Below are 15,325 nucleotides of genomic sequence, written 5' to 3'. Positions count from 1 at the left end.
CTGTGATTCTATGAAAATCTAAATCTCACAATCCACTCTACTTCCAACCCAGAGCTGAGGTGTGACTGCTGTCGGCCTTGCTGGAACCCTAGGCATAACTAACAGTGTGAACCAAAGGCTGGGAACCAGAGTAGGCCTGGCCTTGGCAAAATAACACCACATTAGGTATTTGCTAACCAAGTAAGCACATGCCTGACCAGAGAGGATGGTAGGAGAACTCAAGTAACTATGTAAACACACTCAAGAGATGGCCCAGGAACACACCGACCCCTCATAAGATAAGGATGGGATGATAGGACGATGGATGAGGATGTTTTGTTTGAACTAGCAGGTACAAGGAGAAGGGTGGTGTGATTAATCTCTGAGCAAAAGTATTGCCAAGCTTAAAATGAACAAAGGTATTGTCAATGTTAGGCCTCAAACTTCCGCTTTGAAAGGGTAAAAAGGGCACGCTTTGCAGAAGTATAAACTAAGACTTGTGGTAAAAACACGCTGCAACCAGATAACCCATTCTAACTCCTATAAAGCGAGATAAGTTGTGCCCCTGGGCACAGCTTGTCTAACCCACATTTAAAACAATTGGACACAAGGAGATAAGTAAGCATAAATTATACGGTTAAAGCTACAATGCTAACCACATTAAAGATTTGGCTGGCCTCTTTAGACACGACCGACAGATCAGATAAAAAGTATGAAGGCATTGGACTGTGTGTGTGTTTTGGTCATAATGGAAACCTGACGCACACCCCCGAACTGCATGGACGGGCACTTTGCAACCATCTGTACCTGGCCAGTTCGAAAAACGGCCGACTGAAGGGTAACGTATTTTCAGACGAATGCCAGGTAAGGTTATGGAGTAAAGAAGTCTGGTTGCTCGAGCAGAATTGATCTCAAGTTGTACCAGTACTATAGTGTTAAGATAGTAGTAAATAGCTAATGAATAATAACTTTACATGTACTTGTGCTTGTCTTCAGTATAACTTACCATTTATATTAATCCTTATTCAGTGCTGGTCTTTATTTTTGCTTTTCTTATTTTGACTGTGTTGCCTTTATAGTTGAAAGTCATTAAAAACCTTTTTTGAGGAATAATCAGTAGTTTTAATTTTTTTTTTATATGGGCACTACTCAACCTCATTACATCTGTGTTGAGTGGTGGGAAGTAGCTATCACCCAGGGCCCAATTAGGGGCCTGACGCATGCCTCCCTCTTCCTTTATCTCCGCAGGTGGTAACTAGCGACATCAGGAGCATAATCTGTAACTTGTTTGTATCAATGTAAAAAGGGGGAAGTCATAGGAGGGGCATCTTTGTCCAGCCAAGGGGGAAGCATCCTGGAGCGCTGGCTGAGCTGGTATCATTGTGTTAGGGATACATGTGTTAGTGTTCCTGTAAGCACGGATCCAGGGCACTAGGATCGTGCTTCGTCGACAATAAACCTGGCTGAGGTGCCTTCATCACCGAACGGAGCCTCTGGTCTTTCCTTATGAGTAACATCGAGGACCCCACTCCATGCTCAGAGCCAAGGTCAGCTCCAGGCACCAGCTTAGCAAGCAGGTGCTTGGGGTGGCCACTGCGGAGTGGGGCGGCACGTCCAGCTATTTGGCAGCAATTCGGCGGAGGGTCGATCGCGATCGAGGCTTTTTTTTTTTTTTTTGGCTGCTTGGGGCGGCTTAAACCCTGGAGCCGGCCCTGCTCAGGGCTAATAATATAATCTTACATACAGGGAACATTTTTCCTTGATGTCCTTTCTCAGTTTGCGAAACTTCTTGCTGCTGTCTGAACTTCAAAATGACTTCACAGAGTTAATTACTCTCTCTTGGCTCGTCTCCCTTCCTTTCTCCTGGCTTCTGCCCTCTGTTTTAATAGTTATAGCTATTACATGCCAAGCAACAGAAATGTTCACTTTGCTTCTAATCCTAGCCACTAACTAATATAGGAACATGCATTTTCCTTATTTCTACAGAGTAGTATTCTTAAGATAAAACTAATATAAAGTCATGAAAACAGACTTCAGTTTAACAACAAAGTGGGCCAATAACTGAATAGGGATATTTATCAATGCTTAATAAAAGTTTTAGATAAAAAGATAATAACTTGCCTAGTTTAGTGTTTAATTCCTTTGTTCACTTGTTTTCCAAAATGCATTGCCTTAATGACTTTAAGCTCTGAATACTCATCTTGTATAGTTATAAATGCAATTCTGGCACTATTCCTCTTTAACTGTGAGTTTATCCTGTATGTCGTCCTATGTTGTTGTGTCAAGTAACTAATTTTTGTTTTTATTTTGTTGCAACAAAAGCCAATTTTATACTCCTAATTCTATTAAAAATACATTTTATACAAGTGGCACCACACTATTTTATGGTTGGGTTATAACCATAATACCAATTAATTTTTTTTGCAAAGTTCAAAAAGGCCTCAGTTATAAATATATGTACATATATTTCTGTCTCAGTAAATAATGCAGTTGCAAACAAAAAGTTTTATCGTTATTAATTAAAGGGGTAAAACATAGGAGTAAAACCTCAACATTAATGCAAAAGTATTAACAAAATATAATTTTCATTTTGGGGTTTTTATAAACTTGTTTGCACCTTTATTAAATATTAAAATATAGTTATAGAAATGTTATCGCAAACATGTCTAAAAATATATATTATATCTGGTTGTGTTGCAAAATGTTAAAGGTAACCAAGCAATTTCAACAGGTTTCTACCTTTGACTCCCAAGCACCATAAGAGTTTAATACCCTCAAAGTGTTTACATCAACCTGAATGTCATGGGGGTGCACTCGCCGTAGGTGGCACCTCCTCCTGGTCACTCTGGGGATTAGCTCTGCCTCGGCTTTGCACCCTCTCTCCCGTAGTCCTCTCACCCTGCAGAACCCTCTCGCTCCAGGAAACCCAGCTTCCTCTTTGTGACGCGGCCTGCCAGCCAAGCCACTACATGGTTCCCCCTTCCAGAGGGTGTAACAAAATCTTTCCACACAAATAGTCTCAGGCCGTCCACTGTCCCTTGCCTGGTGTGTGCCACATCCCCATGGCTGGTAGGGGAACCCAGGCCCACCCTCTACTCCAGGCTCCAGCTCAGGGTCCCGCTAATCAGCAGCTAAGGTCTGCACTCCTATTCCTTGCTGCTTTTCCCCTGAGCCATCTACTACCTTCCCGGCTTCCCTCTGTGGGTTTGCCAGTCTCCCAACTCCCTCCTCCCAGGGAGTGACTGTGGACTACCCTCTATAGTCCCAACACACACCCCGTCTCCCAGGGAGTGACTGCAGCCTGCTTCCCCACAGCCTTTTTGGTTGCCAGCTTCCTGACTAGTACAGACCCCTGCAGCTGAGCCTCTTTCCAACCAATTCCCTGCTTCCTGGCTCCTCCTCCAGGTGCCGCCTATCGGTTCATTGGACGTAATTTACCCTCTCAGGGCCAGTGTGCGCAGTACATCCCATCACACTGCATTTCAACTACATTTTGCTTCAATTTTTACGTGATTTCCTTTTGTGCTATGTTTAAAAACAGCATTGGCCATTAAAGTTTGTGCTTGCAAATATTTAACAAAAAGTTGACTTGCTACCACAAACAAATTAACTCTAAAAAGCTTGCATAAAAATTCTGGTACTATCTCTTTTGCTCAGACAGAGTGTTCAGTGTGTGAGAGCATTACTGCACAGAAGATTGTGAGCATCTATTTTAGCAGTCAAGCATTATGTATAATTATAAAAATAATCAGACACTGGACAAGATCAGGTTTTCTAAACCTTTTCTCATTTTGGTTTCTCTCTTCTGGATTCGCTTCAATTTGTCCATGTCCTTCTTAAAGTGCAACATCCAGAACTGGACACGGTACCCCAGCTGAGGCCTCCCCAGTGCCGAGTAGAGCAGCACAATGACCTCCCGTGTCTTACATACAACGCTCCTGTTAATACACCCCAGAATGGCAACTGCCTTTCCCACAATAGCATCCCATGGTTGATTCATATTCACTTTGTGATCCACTATAACCCCCAGCTGTATCTCCGTCTTCTGGCTTTCTGACCCCAGCCCACACAGCCAGCAACCCATCTCCTAATTGTAGTCAGGGGACTCCTCCAGCAAACGCAGCTGACCTCTGACCCCGTGCCTTGGGCAGTAGTCTCCATTGTTTGCCACTCGCTCCACTCCACAAAGAAGTTTAATGGCTCCTTCCGTTGCTTGGGAGTGCCTGGCACGCCCACTAGGTCTGGGATGGTCTTTGGACCCAAGACTCACCTGAGGGCAGACACCAGCGCCTTTTGACATGGCAAAGGAAAGAACCCCACCTCTCCTTTGGGGCTTGGGGGGCATTTATGCCCTTTCCTCTACTAGTCATTACATTAACAGCATCTGTCTTATGTCCCTCTTCTTACCGGGCCTGTTCCCATTCCTGCAGGGAAGGACATATGGGTTTACATGTAACCCAGGCCAATCGGATGAGTCTCTTTCCTCCTTTAGCAGTCTGCTGCTGTAAAGACGCTCAGGCTGCAGGGGCCCACGCTTTTAGCTACAGAGGCCTTGAGTGGAACCCTCACCACCAGCTCACACAGGAGCATCGTTACAGACAGCGTACATTTACTTAGGGGCTTCCCCCTCTGAGGTACAGGTCACAGCCCCCCTGGGGGGAGAGGGAAAGGCAAATATTAATACTTAGCTCTTTTGACAGACAGCAATTGTTTTCCACAGGGCAATGACCTCAGGACAGCTTGCCTCACCAGTGACGCGAACACACAGTGCAGCTTGTCGGCATGTGAAGAGGATTCAAATTTTATAGACTCCAGTTCCCTAGGGCCAGGAGACCCAGCCACCCCCTGCTCTAACCGACTAGATCCCACTCCCCTCCCAGAGCTGGGAACAGAACCCAGGAGTCCTGGCTCCCAGCCCCACCTGCTCTAATTCGCTAGACCCCAGTCCCTTCCCAGAGGTGGGTATAGAACCTAGGAGTCCTGACTCCCAGTCCCTTCTCCCTGCTCTAACCCACTAGACCCCATTCTTGTCCCAGAGGTGGGGATAGAACCCAGGAGTGCTGGCTCCCAGCCCCCACATACTTTAATCTGAACAGAGGACAGGGTCTTTACTTGAATGAAATCCCAGCCATTTTTCACCTCCCGTATCTTCAAGGCCTGTAGGGGGCTCTCAGATACCAGGTTTGCCACTGGCGAAGGGGTATGTGAAAAAGTGGGAATATTTGTAATGATTTTATGACGCCTATGTGTGCCTCAGTTTCCCCTATCCTCTGCATTGTTACCTAGTGGGTGAAAAGTGACTGTTTGCTCTTGGGATAGGCTCAGACCCAGGTGTGAATGGTGCCTCACTGGCTGGGGCCTTAGGTTCCACATGAATGCGGCTCATGAGAAGACAATGGCAGATCCAATCCCTGGGACATTGAAACCTGGCTACCAAAGACCCAGAGAGATATGGACTTCCCCACCTCTCAGCAGGGGTCTGAGCCGCATCTCCCCAGCTCGGGAACAGAGGATGTGAGGGGTGAGGTGGAAGTTAAGTGTGGGCTGCGGGAAGAAGTCGGGGGCACATCTTGGGAGTCTAACAAAGGAGATCAGATGCAGGGACAGACAGAATTTGAACAATGGGGGTCAATACAGCTTGGCTGAGCTCTGCCTACCCAGAGTTGCCTATGCTTTAACTTTCACTTCTCTCTTCTAACCACGGACTTCCTATGCCATGTTCCAGCTGACTAATAAACCCAGACAGCAAGTGTGAAAAATCGGGACAGGGGGTGGGGGGTAATAGGAGCCTATATAAGAAAAAGACCCAAAAATCGGGACTGTCCCTATAAAATTGGGACATCTGGTCACCCTACTGAACAGAGCTGATGGTGTGAAGCAGGAGAGCTGAAGGCCCAGAGCACCAGCCTAAGGAGGCGGTGAAGCCACATGGCTTAGCTTGGAGGAAGAGTGAGACCACTGGGTGTCTGGCTCACTGAAGGGATCCTCCCAGAGACTGTTCTAAAGCAGGGACCATAGCACCGATCCTGCGGATCTGTGACGGGGAAAACCAGTTTGAATGGGGACAGCTGGCTCTTTCCAGCCAGGCGGAGATCTGCTTTATCAGTGGTGTGATTTTATCCATCTCAGTCTTCAGTGCCTCCCCTTGATGCTTCCCCAAAAGGCAAATCCACCCAGAGAGCTCAGCTCTAACGCTAAGCCTGGCTCCTTCCCTACTGCCTTCCAGCTCCATGGAGCACAAAGCAGTGTACACACCGAGGCCCCTCGCCCAGCACTGAGATGTGACCGCCTCTGGGGTGCACAGGGATTCACTCCACACTGCAAAGCCCTGCCCGAGTTACTGCATCCTCTCTGGTGCTGCCTTCCTCCATGCATGTGACTCGGACTTTTGGGGGGCATGTCTCATGGTGCTTTGTGCTGCACTAAGCTGAGACACTCTAGGATTCTTTCCCAGTGCATCATGGGAGAACTTGTCTGTGCTTCCGCGCACACGAGGGAGTTGTGGGAAGGCACTGGAGGACTATCAGCACTCGGTGGGTGTAGCCTGTGTCCTTACTGCAAAGTGGGCCAGTGACCAGCCTCAGTGAAAGCTTCACCAGGGCTTCAAGCCATACTCCCAGCTGGGCCATCCAGCCTGGGTTGGAAGCACCACTGAACTCGGGTGAGAGGGAGTGTGTGCGGATGGAAGGAGTGTTGGGCCACAACCCGGGTTACAACCTAGGTTAGTCCTGTGCTAATATTGATTCCAAGGCCAGAAGGGACCATTGTGATCATCTGGTCTGACCTCCTGCATAACAGAGGCCAGAGATCGTTTCTGAATTAATTCCTGTTTGGACCCGAGCCGACCTTTTAGAATGACATATCCAGTCTCGATTTAAAAATTGCTAGTGATGGCGAATCCACCATGGTCCTTGATAAGTTGGTCCAATGATTAATTCCTGTGGTGATAACTGGGCCTGTAAATGTACCCTAATTGTGAGCTCACCTGTAAAAAGCAAGTGACAGTTTATAAAAGGTCAGAATAACCCATAACGACAAATGCGGAGGGGAAAAGGTACAAAAGAGAGGTGGAAAGGCTGAGTTAGTCCAAACACAGAAAGGCCTGTTGATATAACTCAAGAACTGTGTTATGATCATGTCTGGTAAGAAAGAGGCATGAGGGACCGGAAATCAATGGACCAAATTGGTATCTCAGAAATTAGGCCTAATTGGTGGGCAAAACAATGAGAAGATGGGCTGCTCCATCCATCAGTCTCCTTCTGGGGTCCTTAAGGAGAAAAGAGTTTTGGAAAAGCTGCCTACCATGACACTGGCTGATGTCAAGACAAGAGAAGGCAAAGGAGGAGCTTCGCCGTGATAGATGCCACCCCCACCGTCTCCTCGTACCCTGGACCTTCGTCGTCCTGATCCTGAAAGATGTCCTGACCAGGCCAGGCCACAGAGAGGGACCCAGATGACATTGCCATCTCTACCGATTAAATCCCAAATAGCACCTGGAATGTGTGGATGCCTTGGTGCTGGATCAGCGCGGTGGCTCTGGCCGAAGCTCTTCCTGTACTCAGTGCATCGGTAAGGGCGCTCGTCCGTGTGGGTGCACTGGTGGATGGCCAGGTGGGAGCGCCAGCTAAAGCTCTTCCCACAGGAGGGGCACGTGTAGGGTTTTTCGCCTGGCTTGTTTTTCCAGGAGCCTGGCCCCTGCTGAGCATGTCTCTCCCCCGGGGGGTCTCCCTGCTCAGAGCTCTGGGATGTCTCATGCAGCTCTGCTCCCACTGGCCCTTCCTGCTGCCGATTCTCCTCCTCCATCCCAGCACCTGCTGTGAGAGAGAGAGAGAATCCAGCCAGGGCTCGTTTCCTGTGCCGGGGAGAGAGGGGGTGTTTAAATCTCAAAATACTGGGCTAATGAGGTGTTCGGAGACCACAGTGAGGAAAGTCTTAGAGAGGGAGAGAGAGAGAGAGGTGTGTGCATATGCAGGGCCGGCGCTTCCACTAGGCGACCCTAGGCGGTCACCTAGGGCGGCAGGATTTGGGGGGCGGCATTTTGCCGTCCTCGGCGGAAATTTGGCAGCGGGGGGTCCTTCCGCTCCGAGTCTTTGGCGGAAATTCGGCGGCGGGTCCTTCACTCGCTCCGGGATCCGCCGCCGAAGTGCCCCGAAGACGCAGAGCGGAAGGACCCCCGCCGCCAAATGCTCAGAGGAGGAGCGCTGCCGCCTAGGGTGGCAAAAACCCTGGAGCCGTTCCTGTGCATATGGGAGGGAGAGAGCGAGAGAGCGAGAGAAAAAGAATACCCAGCTCTTATATATCACTTTCCATCTGTAGATAGGTGGGTGTGTAAAGGGATAGATAGAAAGATAGATCCTAGCATTCAGATTTATCTGTATTAGACAGATTGGATACATTAGCTCAGGGGTAATCAAACTGGGGGTCGGGACCCCTCAGGGGGTCACGAGGTTATTACATGGGGGGTTGCGAGTTGTAAGCCTCCACCCCAAACCCCGCTTTGCATCCAGCATTTATAATGGTGTTGAATATATAAAAAAGTGTTTTTAATTTATAAGGGGGGGTCGCACTCAGAGGTTTGCTATGTGAAAGGGGTCACCAGTAAAAAAAGTTTGAGAACTACTGCATTAGCTGGATCAGCAAATGAGGATCTAGAGATGAAGATAGATAGATAGATTAGATGTGTACAGGGATGGATGGATGTGTACAGGGATGGATAGACAGATTCTAGAACCCAGATCTAGCTAGCTAGCTATCCATCCATCCCCATACGCACTCATCAATCTATCTCATAGATGATTCAGGAACACTTCACTAAGTTTTATTATAACCTTTAATGACTTCCCTGGTTGAAATGGAGCCCTAGTAAAAATTTTCACAGTGGAAAAAAAAAAGACCTCGCTCCTCTTTTTTTAAAAAATGCATATTTTAGTAGTAATCATGTCAATACAAAACACTGATTCATGCTAGCAAAAACAGACACAAAAAGAAAGTAAAAACTCAGGCACATGCAATAGCCATGTCCGTCAATGAGAAGTCCTTAGAAAGCATTCTGGGTATGTGCTATCAGAAGTCGGACTGAGTGGAAAATGGTTTTTCTGTCCAGCCAAAATGTTCAAGATTTTGCAAAACTTTCCTGTCCTGAATAGGGACAAAAAATTGAAATCTCAAAGATGTTTGCAAATCGACAAACTGAAAAATAAATGTGTTCAGGTTTCAAAATCATTTTGAAACGTTTTGTTTCAACTTGGACCTTATTTTTCCTTTTTTATTTTAGGTTTTTTAGTATACATTAAATTCCGTGAAGTCATTTGGAACCAAAAAAACCCAAAGCTTTTTGCTTAAAAAATGTCAAAGGGGGACTTTTTCAAGACGTTCTAGGCTCTCTCCTAGTGGGGAAGTTTATTAAAACCCACCCTTGCCTGCAAATAGTTTCGGTTTTGAGGATTTGGTGGTTTTTGGGGGGGGGGAAATGTCAAAACAATTCCCAATCAACTGTAATGGGAAGCTCACTTCTGTCCATTGATTTCACCTTCAGACCTTCCATTCGCAGTGCAGCCTAAAGATGAAATTAAGGGATAGAAGAACATCTGCTGTGGGTGTCATCCACCATGACTAAACAGTGCAGGTCTTTATCACCCCCTAGTGGCTGGGTGAAGTAAAAGGTTTATGAACCTGTGAGCTAAAATGTTTTTGCTCAGGTAGTGAGCTGAGAGGTGAAAACATTATCTACTATCTCAGGCTGTGAGCTCCAAAGGTGCTAGAGTGAGTGACCCATGATCCATGAGTGTTGTTACAGTGGATTTACCCCAGCTAAGACCGTGGTCCTGAAAAATAAATGTCTGACAGAACTTTGTTAAGGCTGCAGACACATCCCTCCAGCCTCTGTTGATAAAAGTGTCACTGCACAATAATTTCAAGGACAGATGAGCAAAGGCCATCAGACCCAACAGCGTAGAACTGGGAGATCCAGGAGTGACACCTGCTATGAGGACAGGGACCTGCTGGGGATGAGACTGAATGAGATGAGACAGACCTGGGGGGCTCCCGGTGGCTTGGCTGGGACCCCAGCTTTCCCCTTCACTCCGAGCCAGTGCTGCTTATTCTTCACCTGGGTGGGCACCTCTGGGGATCTCCCTTTCCTGGGAGCCCTGGAGATCCGGGACCCTCGGCTCTTTCCCTGGCTCCATCCGGGAGATCACGGGCCAGTCAGGGAATCCTGCTGGTGGGGAAGGAAACAGGCGAGGGAGAGGGCGCTTGGTGAAATCTCCCCTGAGGGCTTGGTACAGAGACCGTGCCCTGATTTTAACCCCAGGCTGTTCTCTGTAGTGGAGGGATGTTGGATCCAAGCAGGGGGGAAAGTTCACGGGGTCCCCTGGAGGCAGTGAGATTTCTGGGGAGAGAGAGGCAGTGCCCCTGGCAGGGAACAAAGGGACTAAAAGCCAGGAATCCTGATCCCCAGCCTCTGCTCTAACCCTTTACACCTCCAGCCCCTCCCCACCCAGAGCTGACTCCCAGCCTCTGCTGTAACCCACTACAGCCCCCAACACAGGGATAGAACCCAGGAGTCCTGATTCCCTGCTCCCCCCCGCCCGGAGGCTGCTAAGGGGGGCAGGGCATTGGGCTAATGACTCACCGGGATGATGGGATCCTATCTGCGGCTCCAACGCGGGAGCCTCTAGGCTGGGTGTCCCCGGGAAATCCTTCCTCTGGGCACCCGGGTTCCTCCCGAGGCTCCAGCCCGGCTAGCCCAGCAGCGCAGCCCCCCCAGCTCCCTGCCCCCACGCCGCGGCTGGCTCCGGGTGCGGGGGGGCCCGGGGCACGGAGCTGGGCGGCGCAGGGAGGCTGGAACCGGAGCCAGTCTGCGCCAGGAACCAGCAGCGGCTGGGATGTTTTCCCAGGGATGGTGTTTATAACGGTGCTGATTGCCCGGACTCCTGGGTCCTCAGGGGAGAGGCCAGAAGGGAGGGAGCGCTGTGCTCATCTAGTCTGCCCTGCTGTGGGACACAGGGTCCTAGGGCTGCCCTCAAAGGACAGAGGCGGGCTGGGCCCCCAGTGTGTCACCGCTGGGGAGCAGATGCAGAGGAAGGGAGCGGAGAGGAAGAGCGAGATCCGCAGAGAGAGTGAGGAGGGGAGAAGGACCCCCCCCACACACATACACACCCCCAGCAGGAGAACCAGACAGCCGAGGGGATGGCAACCCCGGTAGGAAACAGTCCCTGAGCTCTGCCCTTGGGCACTACTGTAACAAACCCGGTTAATAATAAGTATGGAGTGGGGCAGTGGGGTTAGAAATGTTCCCTAACCCCACTGGGCAATCAGAACCGCTCTGGGCCCCCGGGCAGGGGGGCTGGCTAGCTCAGGGCAATGGGGAATGGGGCACAAGGCCTTTCCCCTCTAGGGGGCGCCAGCTCCAATCCAGCCCCAGGGCAGGGGGACCGGCTGGCTCAGGGCAGCGGGGACGGGATAGATCAGGTTGGGGACTATCTGTGGTCACTGCAGTGGCATTTGGGGAGTTACACAAGAGAGCATGTGAACAGCATTGTTTTCACTGTCTGTCCTGTAATCACTCACCAGGCGCCGGTGGGGTTCGAGGAGGTGGCCGTGTATTTCTCCCGGGAGGAGTGGGGGCTCCTGGACGAAGGGCAGAGGCAGCTCTACAGGGACGTCATGCAGGAGAATTACCAGACTCTGATCTCGCTGGGTGAGGCGCTGGTGCCCCTGCTCCCTGGGGATGGGGGGGAGAGGGGGCTTATGCACCCAGGGCGGCTTCAGCTCATGATTCTTCCTGAGCCCTATAGATTTCTGGGGGTGTGGCCCCTGCCAGACCCCCACCTCTTACCACTGAGAAGATGTATTTTATTTATATGGCTCTAGCACCTTATATATTAGGTATATTATGGTAATCCCTAGGAACCCCAGTCAAGGGCCAGGATCGCATTGTGCTGGGCACTGTACATTATTTATTAGGTGTATTACGGTAATGCCTAAGAAACCCAGTCATGGGCAGGGCCCCCACTGTGCTTGGCGCTGCACAGACCCAGAACAGAGACAATCCCTGCCCCATGGAGCATAATGCAGAGCCCTGACTCCCTCACAGGGGGCACAGCCCACCTGCCCACAGGGGTCCCTGTGAACTTTCCCCCTCCACTCTGATCCCGTGTGTCCCCCCACAGAGAGCAGGGCTGGGATTAAAATCAGGGCGCGTTCTCTGCACCAAGCCCTTAGGGGAGATTTCACCGAGCCCCATCTCGCCTGTTTCCTTCCCCCGAGCAGGATTCCCCGTCCCCGACCCGGCCGCGATCTCCTGGATGGAGCCAGGGGAAGAGCCGAGGGTCCCGGATCTCCAGGGCTCTGAGGAAAGCGAGACCACCCGCACAGGTGAGGAATGAGGGACACAGGCTGGGAGTGAAGGGAAAAGCTGGGATCCCAGCCAAGGCAGCGGGAGCCCCCTAGGTCTGTCTCCACTCGCTCTGTATCGTTCCCAGCAGGTCCCTGTCCTCACAGCAGGTGTCTCTCCTGGATCCCACCCCTGGCAGGAGCCCTCCCCTTCCCCAGGCTTTCTCTGAGGGCTCAGCTGGGATTTTGGGGCAGCCCTGAGGAAGGGTTTGGGGGGGGGATTTGCTTCCTGCCCATCAGGTTTTCTGCTCAGTGACAAACCCCTTTACTGACCCCTCTCTCCCCGGCGCAGGGAACAAGTCCCGGCTGGATTCTCTTCAGGAATCACTCTCTGAAATTTTCTCAATGTGTTCCCTGAAGGACATCAGACTCCATGATCGTGTTATGGTCCCCTTCTGGCCTAAAATCAGTGGGGCCAGATCCCCGGAGGGTGTAAATCAATGTCGCTCTGCTGGAGTCAGTGGGGCCAGATCCCCGGAGGGTGTAAATCAGCATTGCTCCACAGGAGTCGGTAATGGGGCTCTGCCTGTTTACACCTTCCTCTCTGAATCTCTCTTCCTTTCCCAGCAGGCGAGAGGCGCTGGAGGCGGAGCCAGGAGAATCCCATCCAGGGAAGCCTCAAGAGGCTGGACCCCCAGCAGACCTTCCCGGGGATAGCCCGGAAGTGGGCCATGCAGAACCCTAGCCAGGGCAGGGCTTGGGGGAGCCAGCAGGGGGCCCTTGGTGCTAGAGGGCAGGAGGTGCCCCCGCCTGGCAGATCTGCTACATCTGGCCGCCAGGAGCGAGGCTTCGGCCGGCTCCTGGGCATCCTCTTCGAGCCCTCGGCCGTGGCAAGGCCGCTTCGGCCCAGGGAGCGCGGGAGGGCCCCTGGGCGCAGCAAGGGCTCCGGGAGGCCCTACGGCTGCACCGAGTGCGACAAGAGCTTCCGGCAGAAGCCGCACTTGGTGACTCACCTGCGCACCCACACGGGCGAGCGGCCCTACCTGTGCGCTGCCTGCGGCCGGGCCTTCGGCCAGAGCTCCAACCTGATCGAGCACCAGCGCACCCACGCCGGCGAGACCCGCTTCCGCTGCCCCGACTGCGGGAAGTGCTTCGGTCTCAGCTCCAACCTGGTGCAGCACCAGCGCCTCCCCGCAGGGGAGCGGCCCTACCGCTGCGCCCAGTGCGGGAGGAGCTCCTGCCACAAGCACCAGCTGACCCGGCACTACCAGGGACACGCCGAGGAGGAGGCCGTTGCAGTGCTGAGCCTGGGACCCACCCCGGTGGTAGAGATCAGGGATGCACCGTGAGCCGGGGATGGGACACTGCCATTCCTGCGTTAGATATTGCCTCAGCTTTCTGCTGCAATGCGATGCTGCAGCTTCTGTAGCACCAGGATTGGGCCCTCTGCTGCAGTGGGATCCTGTGAAGGGTTCTGCAAAGCTCCAGGGAACGTCACTGGCTGGCGTGACAGGGAGCTGAAAGGGCCGAGAATCGGGAGGGAGCGTTTATTGCTGCAGTCAGCAAAATGTGTTGTGATTGGTTAAGGATAATGGGATGGGGCTGCCACCACTTCTTGGCCACTAAAAGACTGGCAGACATGCTTAAAAAGAAACCCTACAGCTCAAAGGAAAGGGAATAAGGGGGATGGTAAAAATAAAAGCCTTACTTAAGACTTTACTTTTCACAGCCTTCACTGTTTTTCCTTCTTTTTGTGTATCTTTAATACAAGGATAAAGAGATTTGGTTGTTGTTGCCATGGGATGAAGTCAGCAGTAATTTGACATGAAACCCCAGACCGCTTTCAACTCTTTAGTGTTGAATGATGGTTTTAATCTTACCCCTTTTTGGACCTGGGACCCCCCTTTTCAGCACAAAAAGGGCCCTGAACAAAATTCGGATCACTAGACACTACTGGAATAAAGTGTACGGAAGGGTTCATAGACTGTAAGGGACCATTAGATCATCTCCTCTGATCTCCTGTATAACACAGGCCATACGACTTTCCTGAATTAATCCCTGTTTGAACTAGAGAAGATCTTTTAGAAAAGCATCCAATCTTGATTTAAAAATTGCCAGGGATGAGGAATCCACCACAGCCTTTGGTAAATTGTTCCACTGGTTAATTCCCCTCACCGTTAAAAAATTGCAAGGCACTGATGCCTTGGTCAAACTGATTATTTTAATCACTAATAATCCCAGGAAATCCAGAGTTAAGAGTCCTGGAGAAATATTGGCACATCCCGATCTTGTGCATATTCATTGGAACAGGGCATCTCATCCCAGAGAAGGGAGAAAATGCTCCCTCTCTATGCACCTACAGAAACCTCCCTCTCTATGAATTTCCTGTCTTTGGGATCTGATCACCAATGAGTGTCTGTTCTGATGATGTAATCCTTCGGGGTGGAGTGTCTCTGGATAAAAATGCCTTTGCCTTTCTTGGACAGTTTCAACCGAGCTCAGTGGAATTATTTCTGTTAAATAAACACAGTCGTTGATATCATTAAATATTAGCAGGCAAATGTATAGCGCAATCGAAGGGCTGGGAGCTGAGAGGAGGTGAATTCCAACAGGAAATAAAGCTCTGATTTTTAACAGTCCAGGTGATTAACCATAGTTTATCCAGGAATGTGACGGATTCTTTTATCACTCGAAATCAAGATTGGACATTTCTCTTCAAAAGATCTAGCTCAACCAGCAGTTATGAGATGGATGCAGGAGCTACTAGGAGAAATTTTCTGACCTGTGTTAACAGGTCAGATTAAGATGATCCTAATGGCCCTTTCTTGCCTTAAAATGTATTAATCTATTATTACTCCACACGCACTAAACACACCTTACAGGGCTGAACTGGCCTAAATTAGAAGAGAATCTCCGTGACCTTTTGGCACATTTGGGCAAAGTGAGTCTAAACCACAATGGATCAGATCCACCACTCACCCCCATGGGGGCATTTTACATTTCCTTTGCA

At 50.4% G+C, this 15,325-nt stretch overlaps 1 protein-coding gene across 1 annotated transcript; it reads left to right on the top strand.

Moving 5' to 3' along the window:
• The first annotated feature begins 300 nt into the window (after positions 1-300).
• Positions 301-13,664, top strand: LOC135877962 (zinc finger protein 75A-like). The gene is made up of 6 exons (XM_065403484.1): positions 301-331; positions 665-843; positions 1,228-1,230; positions 11,554-11,680; positions 12,253-12,357; positions 12,943-13,664. The coding sequence occupies exons 1-6, from the start codon at positions 301-303 to the stop codon at positions 13,662-13,664; spliced, it is 1,167 nt and encodes a 388-aa protein (XP_065259556.1).
• The last annotated feature ends 1,661 nt before the right edge of the window (positions 13,665-15,325 follow it).

Source organism: Emys orbicularis, chromosome 4 (assembly GCF_028017835.1).
Source record: "Emys orbicularis isolate rEmyOrb1 chromosome 4, rEmyOrb1.hap1, whole genome shotgun sequence".
NCBI classification, from domain to species: Eukaryota; Metazoa; Chordata; order Testudines; family Emydidae; genus Emys; species Emys orbicularis.
This window is presented reverse-complemented; position numbering and strand designations above follow the sequence as displayed.

Bases quoted from the DNA above. Each gene is read 5' to 3' on its own strand.
- LOC135877962 (XM_065403484.1), top strand. From the start codon at position 301: ATGGATGAGGATGTTTTGTTTGAACTAGCAG. The intron at 332-664 runs GTACAAGGAGAA...TGGCCTCTTTAG, and splicing joins TGTTTTGTTTGAACTAGCAG to ACACGACCGACAGATCAGAT. The intron at 12,358-12,942 runs GTGAGGAATGAG...TTCCTTTCCCAG, and splicing joins AAGCGAGACCACCCGCACAG to CAGGCGAGAGGCGCTGGAGG.